Source organism: Cenococcum geophilum (genome assembly GCF_001692895.1).
Source record: "Cenococcum geophilum 1.58 unplaced genomic scaffold K441scaffold_126, whole genome shotgun sequence".
NCBI lineage: Eukaryota > Fungi > Ascomycota > Dothideomycetes > Gloniales > Gloniaceae > Cenococcum > Cenococcum geophilum.
Genome location: NW_027137684.1, coordinates 75,791 through 91,985, shown reverse-complemented (window position 1 = coordinate 91,985; position 16,195 = coordinate 75,791). Strand labels below are relative to the sequence as shown.

The following is a 16,195-nucleotide window of genomic DNA, read 5'->3' as shown; positions in this document are numbered from 1 at the left end:
TTGTCGTAATGCTAGTCCTAATCCGCCTCCAAAGCTTCTCCTAACAACGGCGTGGTGCTTGTAACGCCTTGGCAACACACAGTTCATACAGTGATGCAGTGATTAGTATAAACTCAAAACATAGGTATCGATTATGCAGTTGTATACGAGCGGTATAGAATCCAGGCGGTCCAGATATGCAGCCAATCTATCCCAATGCGACATCCTAGCTTCACATGCATCCACTCGTACAATCTTACACCCACCAGCGTGTTGGCTATAGCTTTTGCTTTCGAATACGGTCCTTCAGTTCGGAAGTGTGTTTGGGGTCCACAAATACTCAGCGAGCCTTCAACGCCACCTTCTTCCTTGCCTTGACCGTCATATCGTACAGCACGTCCTTGAAAGCGAACAAGAAGGCGGCCGTGATAACGCTCTGCGTGGCCTTCGGCCCGATGCCTGAACTTGCGCTAGCATCAGTGTGACTCCACTGTTATGGTTGTACTCACCACCATACAGTCCATCCCTCCTCCCTGATAACCCTCTTAAATGTCGCAAACATATCCTCTTTGGGACCATCCTTGCCCGCAACGTGCATCCTGCTCTTGACTGTGATGTACGGATACGTAATACTCGTCGCCAGAAGTTTGCCCAGCGCGCCCAGATAAAAAGCATCCGTCGGCGTAACGCGCCTCTTCTTCTCCAGCATGTTCTTCAGCTGCTCAAAGACCGTGTGCTGTAGGATCGGGTTGATGACCAGCACGAGCGCCGGCACCACACCCGCGAACAGCGTTGCCGGCCCTCATCCCTGATGATGGAGAGCAGCGTCCCGAGCGTGGACGACTTCTTCGCGGGCTTTCCGCCGGGTGGAGGCAGGTCGGACTCGCAATCAGCCCCGCGCGCCGTCATGCGCGTGTTGACGACCCAGGTTAGGTTTGTGATAATAACGGTTGCGCTGCCGGCGAGGGCACCCGCAAGCATCGACTCGATGGTGGTGAGTTTCTTGGAGGCGCGGCCGGCCTTGAGAGCGGCTTTCTCAAACCAGGCGCGGGACCATTCGTATCCTGCCCTCCCGTCAGTATTTCCATACCAGTCTCTCTGAGCCGACCTACGCACAGTAGTAGTACACGAAGTTGGCGACACTGATGCCGAAGAGCGCGGAGTCGAGGCCAGCGTAGAGTCCTGGTATGCCCTCTCGTTGTATGATGCGTTTCGCGGCGTTGAGCGTGGAGGAATGGGCGCGTTTCGATTCGACTTGGGCGCGTGTGGAGATGAGCGGGTAGCTGTCGATTCATAAGCGTCATATCATGTCTTCGTGTTTTCGTACGTCAGAGCCATGGAGAGCAGACCTCCAGCTCCGGCGAGCGCGTGGGCAACATTGTCGCTCCGCCGCGCTGCAGTGCTGGCCGGTGCGGCGTGCGTTGACTCCGCCAACTTTCTGCGTTGTCTTCGAGTCTTCTGCCATGTTGAAAGGAGTGTAGACGCGAGCTTGCACGTGTAGGTGATCGAAAGGAGGGGATGGCGGGGTCCGCGGGGCAAGACCAGGGGGCGTCAATTCCAAAGGAAAAGAGCCACTCGAGCGACTATGAAGGCTGTATGGAAGAGGGGCCGTGCAAAGGGGTCGTAGAAAAAGAAGAGGAGCGGAGCATTTGCATTTGGAGAGCCATCTGGCTTGTGAACGTCACTCTTTAGTCTCATTCCGTGAGTCGCACCTGAGCCGAGGTTAGTGGCCATCACGTGCCCGGATATGCTGTTCCACGACCTGGTTGCGCAACTTCCTTCTGAGCGACTCCTTTATGCACAACATCCACTTTCCGACACGTCGTGTCCTTAGAGGTCCGGTTGTAGAGTCTGATTGGTGGTCTGTTCCGAATGATGAACGAACCGTCGCGTGTAGCACCAGAATGCTCCGGTTTTCGCCTCGATGAAATCGCCCTCGTGGAGTGGACTCCAGTATCGGTATAGCTTGGAGCAGAGACCTTCACCGTAATTCATGGCCAAGAGATGCATCTGTATTCGGCACACATGCAATACAAACGAGATGTAACAGATAATAAGGGAAACTGATATAAGAGGAAGTGGATATCTTGCATTCTACGCTGAAGTGGCCAAGTCTGCAGCGTGTGTGTAGCAGACTTTAGACGTCCTCCATCGCAGCTGTTCTCTGCTTGCTTGAAATAGTCCTATCCGGTAAAGCTACCCCCTTTAATTAGAACGATTTCAGGATTGTAGCGTTGGGACTTTCCGCCAGACAGGCCCGGAATGGAACCGCATCGACGATTCCCTTGCCGTCGACTTCGGCGATCTTGCGTCTGTAATAGTAATGTGGATAGTAGTGCCCATTGATATCGCTTTGGTCCTGCTTCCATTGAGAGACGGGGGAGATTGCAAGCAACCTGACATTGGACCCTCTATCCGCAAGATGTCTCAGAACTTGGGTTGCGAAATTCTGCACCATGAGCCTGGCCTTTTCAGCCCAGTCTCGTTCCTGTCTGTGGTCCCTCTCAGCGTCTGTTAGACCGGGCACATACAGAAGGCGGAGAACATGAATACTCGGGGCTCCTGCAACTGCATTGAGCGTTTCGTGGAGGCTGCTGTCCAGTGAGCACGAAAGTTCGCAGTCTTCGACCTTGCCAAGACAAGGGTCTGCAGGAACATATGCAAATTGCTCCACATGTGAGCATTTCTCCACGATCTTCTCCACGATCTGGGCCCACCAGCCATGCTCGAAGTACATCAAATCGGATGCAATGAGGAGGCTCTTCAAGTTCTCCTGGTGAAATCGAAGGCTTTCTTTCCAATTGATCAGATTGCAGAACATAAAGTCGATTTCCAATTCCTCCAGGCCCGTAAATGAGGATAGCAGGGAATCCACTGCGGCAGGAAGACCTTCATTGTCGCCCAATCTCGCGCCTTTCCCGGTCCGAACGGTAAGAACCTTAAGCTGGGTCCCTGTCTGACGGAAAGAGGCCGCAAGCGCAGATATGAAAGGGGCAACTCCGTCACAATAGCAAAGTTTCAGTGAATGGACCGTGGCAACATTGATTGTTCCAAGCAGCTCGTTCGCTCGGCCACAGAAGTTCATGNCAGAAAAAAGAAGGCGTCTGAGTGTACTAGGAACGTGTGTCGGGTTCGCAGAGTCGCCAAAGAGAGCCGTCAAAGGAACCCGATCGATCCAGGTGTGTCGCGATCCGCATATCTCCAGATCTCTTAGCAGGGAAGCGGAACTTATAAAGAGGCGAGTGCAAGCCATTTCAATTTCCTGCGTCACTCGGTCATACTCATTTTCGTTGGGTCTGTCTCTAACATATACTCTGAGTGACCTCAGCGCATGCAGAGCTGATGTGACGAAGCGAGTTTGACCGGTGACCCAGGACGCCCGGTCTTCGGTGGATATGTCCGACAAGTTTAACAGCGCACTGAAACCCCGAAGGTTCGATTGGCGCCTCAGCAGACATAGAAGATCTCTAGAACTGATCGAACCCTCTTTGCTGCTCTTGAATTTGACCAATTGGTTATCGCCCAGCAGATCCATAAAACGTCGGAAATTGGAATAGTAATCCGACCCAAGATGTCTCTCATCTACGTTCAATTCCCGTATATCTTGCAAGCAGTCATTCTTCCCGTTAACAAGAGTCTCGAAATCTTTCACAGAAGTGCCTCGCAAATTCGTTGTGAATGTTCTCCACATCCGGGGCTTTATCAGGTGATTCCATTCCTAAGAAAGCAGTCAGTGTACAGGAGCGGAAGTAACATGAACTGGGCATAATCTGCCATGGAGTGCTTTAAGGTAGAATCGTGAGGAGAATTCTGTTTGGTACCCTCCGTTGAAGCGCGCCAGCCTCATGGAAATGCACGTACCCGACTCACAAGGCGTGCATTGCCTTGGTCGATCTTCGACCGAACGACATCGAAGACTTCTAGCTTGAGGTCGGTTGAGAGACGTGAGAAGACCGACGCAGGTATATGAGTCGGGCCAATATGTTGAGCCATCGTCTCAATCGAATTGGCCCGAGTAGGCACACCGAATTCGATTCAAAATCACCTTTTCGCGAAACCTGCCGGAGCTAATGGGTTTTAAGTTCTTAGGATAAGGACGGTGGGGTGGATAGCATTAGAATCCTGGCACACGCGGCGGTCTCGCACACTAACCCGATTAGACATTCAGCGCGGGTGCCGCTCACTACTCATTTCATTATTAAGTTTGATATCCTGAAGACATGCTTCTGAACATAAACCGCAAGGAAGAAGTCTCTGCGGACCCCAGTACCTGTGGCTGAAGCGCTTCGGCAACTACACGAAACCTAACTGACATAGGCCGCCCACCTTGGCCTAGCCTGGGTATAGCATGATTAGAAGCATGACAGCCCTATCTCGCCGTTGCTTTATTGATTCCCACGAATTATCCACGAACGCCATCACATACCATCTTCTACCAGGCCTTTCCTGATATTTTAGCCTAGTTCTGAGTCCACCCCACAGGTGGCTGACTTCAGAAGAGTAATGCTACAGAGGTTACAGAGTAACGATACGCAGGTTGCTGGGACCCTCGAACATACCCACCATGCACGATACTAGATTCAACCGTCGGAGCAACTACGATACCGAACAAGTGCGTGCTATTGCTCGGACGAAGCTCGACATTGGCGGAGAATGGACGCCCGTGGGTGCAGCTACATACGATGGAGTGCAAGGGGAGTCACACAAGAGCAGCCACTCAGGAAGGGTGAACGAGGTGCGGCGTCTTGTTACCGCGCGGCGAGGTGCAGACGTTGGACAGGGCATCCAAAAATAGACTGGCGGAGACTTGGCCTCAACACGAGCGGCCCCATCGCGCATCGCATTGTTGTCGTCGTCGCCCGTTTCTGTTTCAACCGCTTCGGCACGCCCTCGCTCGCTCGCGAACCCCCGCCGTCTTGCGACCGCGCCGCGCGCTTTGCCTTCTCTCCTAGGGACCTCGCTCTGGATCGCGGGCTCTCTCGCTGACCAATCAGGGGGAGTCAGAGCGCGAAGCGCTCAATCCCAGTGAAAAACCGACGTCGCTAGATAACGAATTTAGCTCAGGCGCCTGCATTGCACCCATACAGGTAATGGAAACAGGCAGAAAACCTGCGACTCTATGCGGTCGGCTAATCACACTATGTCAGAGTTCTCCCGTCGGCCATCTCTCTCTTCTATCTACCCTTGTGGGACCAGAACACTGGCCAAGCTACCAAACTGTGCGTTCATGAACATCCGAAATATCTCAGAGAACTCCAGAACCATGATTGAATTCAGTCTCAGCCTGAGAATTGTGTCATTGCGCTGACAGCAAGTGAAAGGGCGAAAGATCAGCGGGGGTAAGGCCGGATCGTTCCACCTTTCGTTATGCCTCCTTATGTTCCCATACTCTCTGGCTATGCTTGATCACCTCGCCGCAAGTCTGGAAATCCTAACCCACAGGGATATTCCTGTGGAGGGACGAGTGAATGAGGGGATAGAAGAGTAACCTACTGATGGAATCAAGTCCAGTTATGGCCGGCAGGCAGACTTTGGGCTCCTACTGGTTGAGCTGACCGGGGTTGCTACGGCAGGTTCCGTTTCATTGCCTCACGCTGACACCTTACAGCGTTTGTGCAGGACACCGACAAAGGAGTAAGCACAAGCTCTCATAACTGCTCTCGGTGGACCTTACTCCTGTGCTATGGTTCTGTACGAGAGAGGAACAACAGTAGCGATGCATAGGGTTAGCGACCTCCTCCGCTGGGACTCGAGGTGTCACGTCCAACTCGACATACCTTTTTCTGTGCCCCCCTTCCTAAAGAGCGTTTCTGCTTTCTTAGCCACCTTTTCGACCTACAATACCGGCCACAATTGCCTAGTCCATCTTCAGACCATGTCAATAAAGAATGCCCTCTAGCAACGACCTTGAACGTTGGCCTCGTGGGTACAATTTTCCGACTACGCTAATGAATAGACTTCCATTGTTACGCGGCCTGACCGCACCGATAATGAGCAATGTCCCAAGTACAAGCGAGAGGCATCTGCGTACTGTATTGATCCCTGTATCAGTGCGGATGGAGAGATTAAGCAGTGAATGACTCGAGAAAAGCAAAGATGGAGAATAGATGTATTCGGCGATGAGAGACGAGGTTCGGTCCTCTGTCGTAAATCCTTGCGCTGTCCTGTCAACCCTGTCATACGCCTTTAACAAATACCCATACTCCAATACTCCATCCTTGCCTCATTTCCCACACTTCCAGAGATATGAAGCCATCGATATCAGTGTGGTCATTTATCAGTTCACTGGATGTAAGGTCACTCTCATCATTCCTCCCTACGTAATTGACCGCTTCTTGTAGAGCACCAAACCCTTATCAGGCGCGAACAACGTCATTTTTCACAGTCTCCCTTCCCCCCCCCTCCTTCTAGTTTGAAGTAAGGTCGTATATAATGGTACCCCTGAGGCCACAATATCTTTGTATGTTTACAATACAAAGTAGATACGGGATGCGAATCTGCAGTTCGTTGCCCTGCTTCAGGGGTGAGAATAGCTCCCGCACGACGGTCTCTTTTTGAACAGCACTAGGCAGTTCATACCAATAAGATGGTATGTCGCGATTAGATTTGACTGAAATCGGTGATTTATGAGGTAAAGAACGACTAATTTATTCGGGCACTGTTCTTGTCCAAAAGGCGAGGGAGCTATACTGTGCTATTGATAGGCCCAGGCTTGTCAATCATTCAATTCAATTCAATTGACGCCTCGAGCAGGGTTGCAAATCAATCAACGAGACTTCAATATTGAGTTGAGTTGGGTGCCAAGACTCAATCAATTCAACCAACTGGGGTTTCGCTGGCTTGGCAATTCAATCAATTTGGAGGCTCTGATTAAGTTAAGTTGATTAAAGAATATTGAAGCTTTGATATTATATAGAAAATATTACTAGAGTTTACATAGAGTAATGCTCTAAATCTTATTCTCCTTATTCTCGCCCACCAAAAATAGTTTACCTAAGCATCGCCCATTGTTTACTCTGTCAGGTGAGCCAACACCATGCCAAGACTTGTGATAGACCTATATTGAGAGCCAGGCAACAGGAAGGGCAATAGGAAATGATTCAGGCGTTGTTAGATAGGTCGTCCTGCATCAGCTCTATGCCAGGAACTCGTGATAGTTGCTGACTACTACACCAGTTAAACTCAGTTGAACCAGTTGCCAAGACTTCAATATTGATTCAATCAATTCAATCAACTAAGTTCTCTGCTTACAAAGCTTTCAATTCAATCAATTTGAAGCCCCAGTTGAGTTGAGTTGATTGATTTGCAACCCTGGCCTCGAGTTGGTTGAATTAAAAGCTTTGTAAATAGAGGGCTTGATTAATTAAATTAATATTATAACGGTTGTAACTAAATTTAACTAGCGTAGTAGTTAGTATTTATTATAAGTCTTAGTATAGTATTAATGCAGGAGGACCTACCTAGCGACGCCTAGATTATTTTCTACCAGCGTTCCTTTTGCCCCTCTTAATATAGGCCTATCGCGAGTCTTAGTATAATATTAAGTCGCCTTCCTATAGTATATATCCTGTCCCTTCCTTCTATAGGCGCTTTAACTGCCTATCTACTATATTAATTATACCTTCCTTATCCCACGATCCTACCGCTATTAAAGCTCTAATTATATTAGATTGTAGTCGGGCGCGATTAGTAGCAAGGAGTAAGTCTATAAGGCTAAATATACATTTATCCCATGCGCCGTCAAGGTGCCACGCAAATGTGGCCCGTGCGCGAACACCAAAACATTAACACGCGTCTCTAATTTACCAGAGTATCTCTGCAAAATACCGCTCTGCATGCGAGGACCTTGCTGGAAAAGACTATCTGGATTGTATTAGGCGATGACAGAGTCAATATATATCAATTTGGAGCTTTATTATCACGATATCGACGAGCAATTGCTTGATTAAATCTACAGCTTCATTTTGCCAAGGCGAGCCTTGATCTAGACGATCTGGTTGGTTTACTTACCGTAGCACCTTTATCAACGGCACATGGGATAAGTGCGGTAGGATTAGAACGAGCAGTAGAAAGGATTAAGGTATTAATTTGGCTATTATCCAACGCGTTAGAAGCTATAGGAATAATAGAATTAATATTATTAATAGGCGAATCTAGTAGTAAAACTCTACTTACCTCTAAGACTTAGGCCGCAATATAACGGTATAAATAACGGGTAATACTCGGATAAACTTTCTTTAGTAAGGAAGACAAAGAAAAATAAGGTTCAGGGTATTACTGCATGTAAACTTTAGTATATTTTTATATAATATTAGAAGCTTTAATATTTTCAATCAACTTAATTTAATTAGGACCTCTAGATTGAATGCGTTGCCAAGCCCGCGAGCTCTCAATTGATTGAATTGATTAAGTCTTGGCATTCAATTCAATTTAATATTAAAGCCTCGTTGAATGATTGGCAAGCCTGGATAGGCCAGTCGACCTTCTGCAGCTGAGATCCCTCGACATGATTATTCCTCTAATCGTGACCTAGCATACTCGTTCAGAACGCCAATGCAGGACTCGTGTCCCTCCGTCTCGGCAAGCTCTAACGTAGACCTGCCGTTTATGTCTCTAACATTAGCATCCGCACCCTGTTCGAGCAACAGCTTTACCACCGCTGGCTGTCCCCGCCATGCTGCCTCACAAAGCGCATTCTCGACCCCCCGCTCTAGCGCCATCAATAAGATTCCGGACAACCCCGACATACTAGAGAACGCAGCTCCTCGATCTAGCAGGTAAGCGACTACGTCGGTCCTTCTATACCCAGCCGCATTAGGCAGCGCCGAACGCCCCTTCAACACTGCGCCAGCATTCAAGGGAGCGTCAAGGACCGGGATCGAAGAACGAAACGCAGCTAGTTCAAGCGCTCTGGACATTCCGCTTGTATGGTTTGAATTTGGATCGGCACCGCGCGAAAGCAAGAATTGAACCATGTCCAGATTGTCGTCTCCAACGTACAAGCTGATTACGAGCCATGTCAGACAGTCTTGCTGGGCGGGCATTCGGAGGGCGGCTTACCTTAGCGTCTCTCCTATATGACCGATACCCTAGCTAATGTCCCAGCCACGAGCAATAAGGGAATCGAAGACCTCTTTGCTGTTCCCGGTCGAAGCCGAGACTATGGTATCTGATATTTGAAAATCAGTCAGCGCCTTTACAGAGATACAGTCGGCGTAATGTGCTTACTATGGTCAATCCAACAGCCGCTATCGAGGAGTAGATCAAGTGCCGCGGGGTGATTGTAGCGCGCGGCTGCATGGCATGCGGCTTGCATTGCCTTGGTTGACTTATTTATGCCGTCCTCGAGCTGGGGGTTCTGCGCTCTCTCCAGGTCCAGGAATTGACGAAGCTTGTCCAGATCGTTGGTTTGGGCGGCGCTAACGATGTCCTCCATGGTGATGCCAGGCTTTTTCAAGGATAGTAACTAGAGATTTTAGAATAGAGAGAGGGAAGATGAATTAGTGAGGCTCTGAGGTCGATGTGGCGGTTCTTCTTGGGCCAGCAGTGGCCTTTATTTATTCTAGAGTTAAAACCGAAACTCAGAAAATCGGAATTTGTAACACCAAACTCGTGAATGACTCTCTGCTCGCTCGAGTTAGTGATTGATTGTTAACAGTTGCTATTACCTGGTCGAGGGAACCTCTTGATCTTTATGATGCTGAAAAGTACCATCTTTTGACCATCGGTGAATATATATTACACGTACACGAATAAGACTCATTATCCACCAAGCGCCCAGTATTTCTATCCAGACCAGATCATTCCAACGACGCAAGAATCCAATAAATGGAAGAGGCTAAAACCGCCACCCATACATGTCACAGCGCAGTATACGTGTCACCGCTGAGCGTGTCTCCATAAAATACAGTACCACAAACAAGAAAAGAAAGTAATAAATTTTCGTATTGAAAAAAGTGAATGTCCCTAAATTCAGTTCGCCTAGCACTCCCATTGCGCCGCGAGGAATAAGGAGCTGGTGGGAATAAAAACCCATTTCCCGTCCATACCTTACCTGCATTTCAGTACTCCTCCAAATAAGAGCCGTTAGAATTTTCCTTCCGCTTGAAGTAATTTCAATGCGAGGGAGTGGGTTTCGCAAAATGATACATGTTTTGGTCAGGGTAGAGAGAGCATGTTCACTCGGGCCGTGGCCTCTTCGCACCATGTGGATTCCAGTTGTCACCTCCTCCCCCGCCTTGTTGTGCTTGGTTGAAGAATGCCGGGTTAAAGTGAGGTTGTGCACTGCCGCCGAAACCGCCTGGACCTATGAAGAATAGTTAGCAAAGAGCTATCAAAATCCTCTATATCCACTAGGAAGTACACGGTTCTCTTTTGGAACAGGGGTAACAAACGAGAAAAAGCCATACCCATCCCACCCATCATTCCCATATTGGCTCCCATACCTCCCATGGNCATTCCTGGCATTCCCATGCCCATACCTCCCATGCCCATCCCACCCATCATGCCGCCCATCCCACCTCTACCGCCGCGGTTCTGAGGCATGCCACCGCGCATGCCGCCCATCATGTTTCCCCCCCTTCCGAAGTTACCAAACTGGTTCATTCCGCCCATGGGAGAAGCGCTGAATCCTCCCATAGGACCAGGTGCTCCATATCCACCCACGCCTATACTACCCACAGGACTCGAGAAGTTGCGATTCTGGAATCCGCCCATCTGCCCGCCCATGCCGCCAGCACCGTTGCGATTCTGGAAGTTTCCTCTCCCACCTCGAAAGCTCCCACCCTGGTTATTGAAGTTGTTCTGCTGCATGCCTCCTTGGCCTCCGCCCTGATTGTTACCGCTAAAATTTCCGGAGTTAGAGCGGTTGTCTTGCCTACCACCTTCTTTGCGGCCGGGTACGTCTTTTGGCAGTGTCCGATAAGGATTGATATGGGCTGGGTGGAAGACGGCTGATGGTTTTTTGACATGCTGCTGGCCTTGACCGAAGGATTCGAGGGTATGTTTTAGTGCCGTCGCAGCCTGAGGGGAGGACATCTCAACGAATACCTGGCTGTGGGAGGTGAATGTTAGTCGAGGTTATAGAAAGGAAAGAGAAGGCTGCGAGGGGTGAAAAGGGTACAGTTCTACAGCGCAGAGTTGCTCTCGAGCTGGCTGGCATAATTTATCGTAGTGACTTCAGGACTCGGAATAAAGATGGTTGCAAGAGGTCTTCGCCGAAAGTACCATCAGTGAAAATGGTTCAAGACTTACCCTTTGCTTTTACCGTTGACTTTGTGCTCATTGAACGTCACATCAACAAGCTCATCTTCGCACCCACTTTGATTTGCCCACCCCCTCACATCATCTTCATTCGTCCACCAATGAAGGTCGCTAATAAGCAACGCTGATGAAGCGCCTGGGTCGATGGGGCGATCATCGTCACCCTGTTTCCGTTTCATTCCTTGTTGTATTGGCGCATGCTTAGGAGGTTGTAGCTGGTTGTGTGCAGAGCCCCCGGTACTTGATATTTGCTGCGTGTCGTTGCTCTGAGTGTTTCCGTTAGTGCCTTCGCCATGACCATTTTCTTGTTTAGCCAAAGGGGTGCCCGCATCTCCTTTGCTCTCTCCATTCATCTGTGCGGACTCATCATAGTGAGAGTCTGTCTGCATTTCTGTTGTGCTGTCGTGTTTCACATCACTACTAGCTTGAGTATTGTCTTGCTGGTAATCGGGGCTGGTGTCGTCACCATAGATGTCGATGTCGAAATTATCTTCGTCAGCCATTGTACGAGAGGATCAATGAGTAATCGATTAGGCTAGGTACGATGGGTGAATGTGAAGAGAGAAACCCTCTCTTTGATTGGCTCGTAGATACTGCTTTTTGGACTCGAGGCTACAAGTGAAGGTACATGTCTGTATTGCGGGAATATTGAATCAGCGAGCTAGAAAAGAGAGTTGCACACAGTCTGCTACGCGCATTGCCCATCGCAAGCCGCCAAGGCGAGATTCTGATAGATGGTTGAGGTGCGCCAGCGTAGAGTTGGTACATGGAAAGAGAGTTAGGCGGAGATACGTACACTTCCTCTAGAAGGCTGCAGCAAAAACAAATCCTTAAAATATCGCTCAAATGCGAGATAGCGTTAAGATCCGATCGCCCCTGGCAGATGCGGAGGATGAAAGTAAACAGGATGGGAAAGATGAAGCTGCTCTGCGCTTGCGCTTGACAGGCCTTGCGCACTGTATACCCAGAATAGGTGATATGAACAGGTGAAGAGGGCGGCGAGACAAACAGCTGCCAGCTATGCCAGAGAAAGTGCAGCAGAGTAGGGGGTGATGGAAAGCAGCAGAGATTAAGCGTCAACGCGCGAGGCTGATGCAAAAGATGGCCTCCAGTCCCTTCTCCAACCAGCGTTTACTCAACTCCGCAACGGATACCACTGTCGTAGTTGGTTACTTGGCGGCCCTAAACAAATCAGTGGAATCATTCGAGGTGCTGAGAGGAAGGTAGGGTACCTCGATAAGCTGTAGTGTGGATAGGAGAGATCGACGAGTGAGAAGCGTGCTGAAGTCGAGCTGGGGTTGCGGCTCAGCTCCGCAAGTTTCGGTGCGCCGATTTCTCCGACTCTGTGGCAATCTGGCTCCTACTCCGAAAACTGTAGGACTCCTACTTCTTCACCACCATCCAATTCCACTCGAACAGCAAAACCTTTTTCAAAATGGCCGACCAACTCAAAGAGATTGCCGATATTCCTCAAGAATTCCTGAAGGATGGCATGCAATTTATCAACCGGTGCACAAAGCCTGACAAGCGCGAGTTCATCAAGATATCCCAGGGTGCGTCCTTTGCTCTTTTACGCTGAAACTCAAGCTAAGTTTGGTCTTATAGCTGTTGGTGTTGGCTTCGTTATTATGGGTGTCATCGGATACATTGTAAAACTGGGTTCGTCTGTCGCATCTCATCCAGGAGCTCATTAATTGATGGTTGCGCAACAGTTCACATTCCCGTCAACAATATTCTAGTTGGGGGATCGTAGTATCATCACGTCAGGGGAAGGAGTGGAGAGGAGAGGATAGGATAACTTTTGTTTTGTCGCGTAACATCGCCGCGGATACTTGGTCGGAAGGGCATCTGTGGAAAGGAGGGTGGCGACTGCGACTGCATCATACTCAAAAGGGCGGATCATGGCTGTACTATAACTTTTATTCATTGGGAAAGCGGGAGTTCGCTTGAATTGATCGGTTGATTCAGCGTCTGCGCGGCGCAGACTCTCCTTCATATTTATGAGTGTTATCGTTCATATACCTAGGGGGATTTGGCGTCAAATGAAACCATGGAAAAACTTTCCTGCATCCAACGCATTTTCGAACCTGAGAGAGGCAATAAGGCGTTGGAGAACAAGCGCCTAAATATGCCGCTTGTGTATTAATCCATATCTTCTGCTAACATTTATCCGATTAAGTCGTCATCTTCATCGAAGATTCCTCGTCTCGGACTTGTACCCATGTAGGTTGAGGACCAGTATAGCCGTTCGTCGTGTTCGAGCTGCGCATTAACTCTCTTTCCTAGTTTTTCTCCATCTTCCGTGCCATCATTCCAGGTGTGCACGGTACAGGTACCTTGAGACGTTCCCCATCCATTCCAAGACGTTGCTGGATCGAACCATATTAGCATTGATCTGCTCAAATCTTGTATATAATTACAAGAGATACTAACCTGCAATAACAGGAGCGTCAGGATGCCAGCTTGCATCTCTGACGCAGGTCTGCCAGGTACTCCCATTACGTCCAATAAAATCGTACGTTTCAGCAAGTAAGCCAGGATCCCTTGGTCGCGAATTGCGAGTGGCCTTTAAAACATCTACTTTACCAGCCAAAGTGGCGTCCAGATTCCAAATATATACCGAGCCGTCGTAGCTACCCGAGTATACGTACCGTGCATCTGTACTACCTGGCGGTGAGAAATGGCATCTAATGAGCGTCTTTAAAACCCGGTGACCTCGGAAGGTCACTAATGAACAATCATACGGATGAGGCCTATAGTCATCCTCGTCGTACGCATTGCTGCGATATTCGAAATTTGTTGTGTAAGCACCAACGTCAATTTGGTCGGCTTTATCCTTACTCATCATCTTCCGTAGATCCCAAAGTTTCGCTGTTTGGTCTTTGCCGTTACTAAGAACATACCTTCCATCACCTTTACTATCGACGTACGTTAGTCCTTCTGTGTGGCCAAGAAATACACCAGCTTCTCGTCCATCGCCCATACTTCGGCGGTCCCACACTTTGAGTGTTGTGTCATCTGAGCCGGAGTATAGAATATGAGGCGACTGGGGATCGCCGAAACACACAGCATTAACATGCTCATCATGGCCTGGAATTCGGAGAATCGACTGCCTTTTCTCTATGTCGTAGACATATACCGAGTTGTCTCCTGTACCTGCTACGATCTCTTTACCATCGCCGGAGAACCGAAGAGACCAGATCTATTGGGAGCGTTAGATCAAGAGCGGCACATTACAGATATATGTTGGAGTTACCCCAAAATAAGGATAGGCACGGAAACCTCGCCTGTTTCCGGTTCCCAGATTAGCAAAGTCTAACAGGAATGGCTCTGAATCCTCTCCTGGGTCCGTAGGTGCTAAGCATACAATGCTTCTAATAGAGCTGTACGCTAGAAATCGATTGTCGGGGCTAAGCGACGCATCGGTAATGGTCCATTGACCGTATGGGTACACGACAGTCTAATGGCTGTGTTAGATAATGAAGATGGTCATAATAGCCCTACTCCTTACTTTATAGTATTTCCAGTTGTAGGGGTTTGATGTTTCGTACATCCGAACACGAAAGTCTTGAGCGCAGGAGAAGAAAAAGTTACCATCATTAGAGAATTGACCAGAATAACAGCGAGCATTGTAGTGGATGATAGTATCAGCCTTCGATGACGGAATTAGGCCCTGAGATATCACCCTGTTAGAATTCTTTTGACGGCCCAAGCTTCCTAAACCCAATTCTCTCCGCATTAAGCAGTACGCCAACTTCTTTTTTCGTTTCGTTGTATCCTCTGGACGGTCATTTGCTCCAAATGTACCCGAGCCCATGAGTTCCCTTCCTTCATCACTGGGGACTTTTTGAAAAGCTTTCCTACCCCGCCCCCGCCTCCGCCTTGGAGCTACCCCTCCATATCCTGTGTCAGGCTCACTATCCAGGTTATCATCATTGTCATGTAGAAAGCGCCCGCGGAGTGAGGGATGATCGGCAGTAAATATACCTCCGAGGCTTGCATGGCCGAGTAATTGCATAGTCTGCTCCCGGGTAACTATATCACAATTAGCAAGGTTTTAATTGTGGTAGGATTGAAGCGCTATACTGTATATTGGTCGCCGTGGGCGTACATTACTCGACTGTGTTTGATTATCTTCATCTCCATACTGATCCTCCGTTTCAGTAATCTCAAGCTCTATCTCAATTCCGTTTAGGTTTTCCTCGGCATCTTCGAGAAACGGTTAGCCATACTGCAATAATGCTTTATTAATAACATACCATAGAAGTTTCCCCCACCATCTTCATCGTCCTCCTCTTCGCTGTCTTCCGGAGCGGGCACATAGTCCATGTTGTCATCTTCCTCATCGTCATCATCCCAGTTGGTGGCATGAGGGTCATATATAGCTACACGAGGGTCATCGTCGCTTGTAGGACCATTCACAGAAGATGCTGAGCGTGATGCGCTCATCGTCGCAACTGACCTACATAGAAAGGGGCGGTGTTGGATGAAGATTGAATGGCAGTTGACAGTGATCACTCGTTGACATTGAAATGCCGCTTGGCGGCTTTATCTTAGCGAGCCCGAAAGTCCGCTTATCTCCACATCCCGCCTGCCCACGACCCAGGTTGATTCCCCACACATCTCCGCTTATATTTTAATGAGGCATAAAGAACGTTTAACAGTAAGAAATACTGCACCGCCGTCCGTTATATTATGATGAGAGCCATTTCCTGTACTATGCTGCTGAATAGACCTCAAACCTATCGACAAGGCTTTAAATAAATGGAAATAGTCATCGATCGGGAGTAGTTATACCCTGTTGAGAATCGACCTTCTGGTGGTGTAGGAAGGCTGGCAAGACCAGCCTCCTTAACATTGTATTATATAGCCACTAGCCTTCCCTAGATAGATAAATTAAATCAAGTATTATATTTTAACAGGTTATAAGTCCGAGTTATATAAATTAAATAAG

At 48.7% G+C, this 16,195-nt stretch overlaps 6 protein-coding genes across 6 annotated transcripts; 1 reads left to right on the top strand and 5 right to left on the bottom strand.

The window, feature by feature from the left end:
• Positions 1–319: 319 nt before the first annotated feature.
• On the bottom strand, positions 320–2,088 carry K441DRAFT_713941 (mitochondrial carrier; the record flags this gene model as incomplete). Its single annotated transcript, XM_067653951.1, has 6 exons — positions 1,555–2,088; positions 1,307–1,437; positions 1,092–1,262; positions 760–1,048; positions 489–715; positions 320–443 (listed from the first exon to the last, which is right to left on the bottom strand). The coding sequence occupies exons 1-6, from the start codon at positions 1,711–1,713 to the stop codon at positions 320–322; spliced, it is 1,101 nt and encodes a 366-aa protein (XP_067496082.1). The 5' UTR covers positions 1,714–2,088.
• A 100-nt stretch (positions 2,089–2,188) lies between these two features.
• K441DRAFT_683245 (uncharacterized protein) lies at positions 2,189–3,972 on the bottom strand (the record flags this gene model as incomplete). The annotated part of the gene is made up of 2 exons (XM_067651673.1): positions 2,189–3,697; positions 3,850–3,972. 2 exons carry the CDS (start codon positions 3,970–3,972, stop codon positions 2,189–2,191), a joined length of 1,632 nt encoding a protein of 543 aa, XP_067496081.1.
• Positions 3,973–8,262: 4,290 nt separating this feature from the next.
• K441DRAFT_43600 (ankyrin) lies at positions 8,263–9,203 on the bottom strand. Its single transcript, XM_067641655.1, has 2 exons — positions 9,040–9,203; positions 8,263–8,982 (listed from the first exon to the last, which is right to left on the bottom strand). Exon 2 carries the CDS (start codon positions 8,952–8,954, stop codon positions 8,490–8,492), a length of 465 nt encoding a protein of 154 aa, XP_067496080.1. The 5' UTR covers positions 8,955–8,982; positions 9,040–9,203; the 3' UTR covers positions 8,263–8,489.
• Positions 9,204–10,157: 954 nt separating this feature from the next.
• On the bottom strand, positions 10,158–11,744 carry K441DRAFT_691628 (uncharacterized protein; the record flags this gene model as incomplete). The annotated part of the gene is made up of 3 exons (XM_067652495.1): positions 10,158–10,285; positions 10,374–11,032; positions 11,233–11,744. The coding sequence occupies 3 exons, from the start codon at positions 11,742–11,744 to the stop codon at positions 10,158–10,160; spliced, it is 1,299 nt and encodes a 432-aa protein (XP_067496079.1).
• A 932-nt stretch (positions 11,745–12,676) lies between these two features.
• On the top strand, positions 12,677–13,342 carry K441DRAFT_650017 (translocation complex subunit Sss1; the record flags this gene model as incomplete). The annotated part of the gene is made up of 3 exons (XM_067646966.1): positions 12,677–12,794; positions 12,847–12,900; positions 12,954–13,342. 3 exons carry the CDS (start codon positions 12,677–12,679, stop codon positions 12,992–12,994), a joined length of 213 nt encoding a protein of 70 aa, XP_067496078.1. The 3' UTR covers positions 12,995–13,342.
• Positions 13,343–13,407: 65 nt separating this feature from the next.
• K441DRAFT_624493 (WD40 repeat-like protein) lies at positions 13,408–15,690 on the bottom strand (the record flags this gene model as incomplete). Its single annotated transcript, XM_067646078.1, has 6 exons — positions 13,408–13,610; positions 13,675–14,443; positions 14,498–14,701; positions 14,753–15,276; positions 15,328–15,450; positions 15,501–15,690. The coding sequence occupies 6 exons, from the start codon at positions 15,688–15,690 to the stop codon at positions 13,408–13,410; spliced, it is 2,013 nt and encodes a 670-aa protein (XP_067496077.1).
• Between the last annotated feature and the right edge of the window lie 505 nt (positions 15,691–16,195).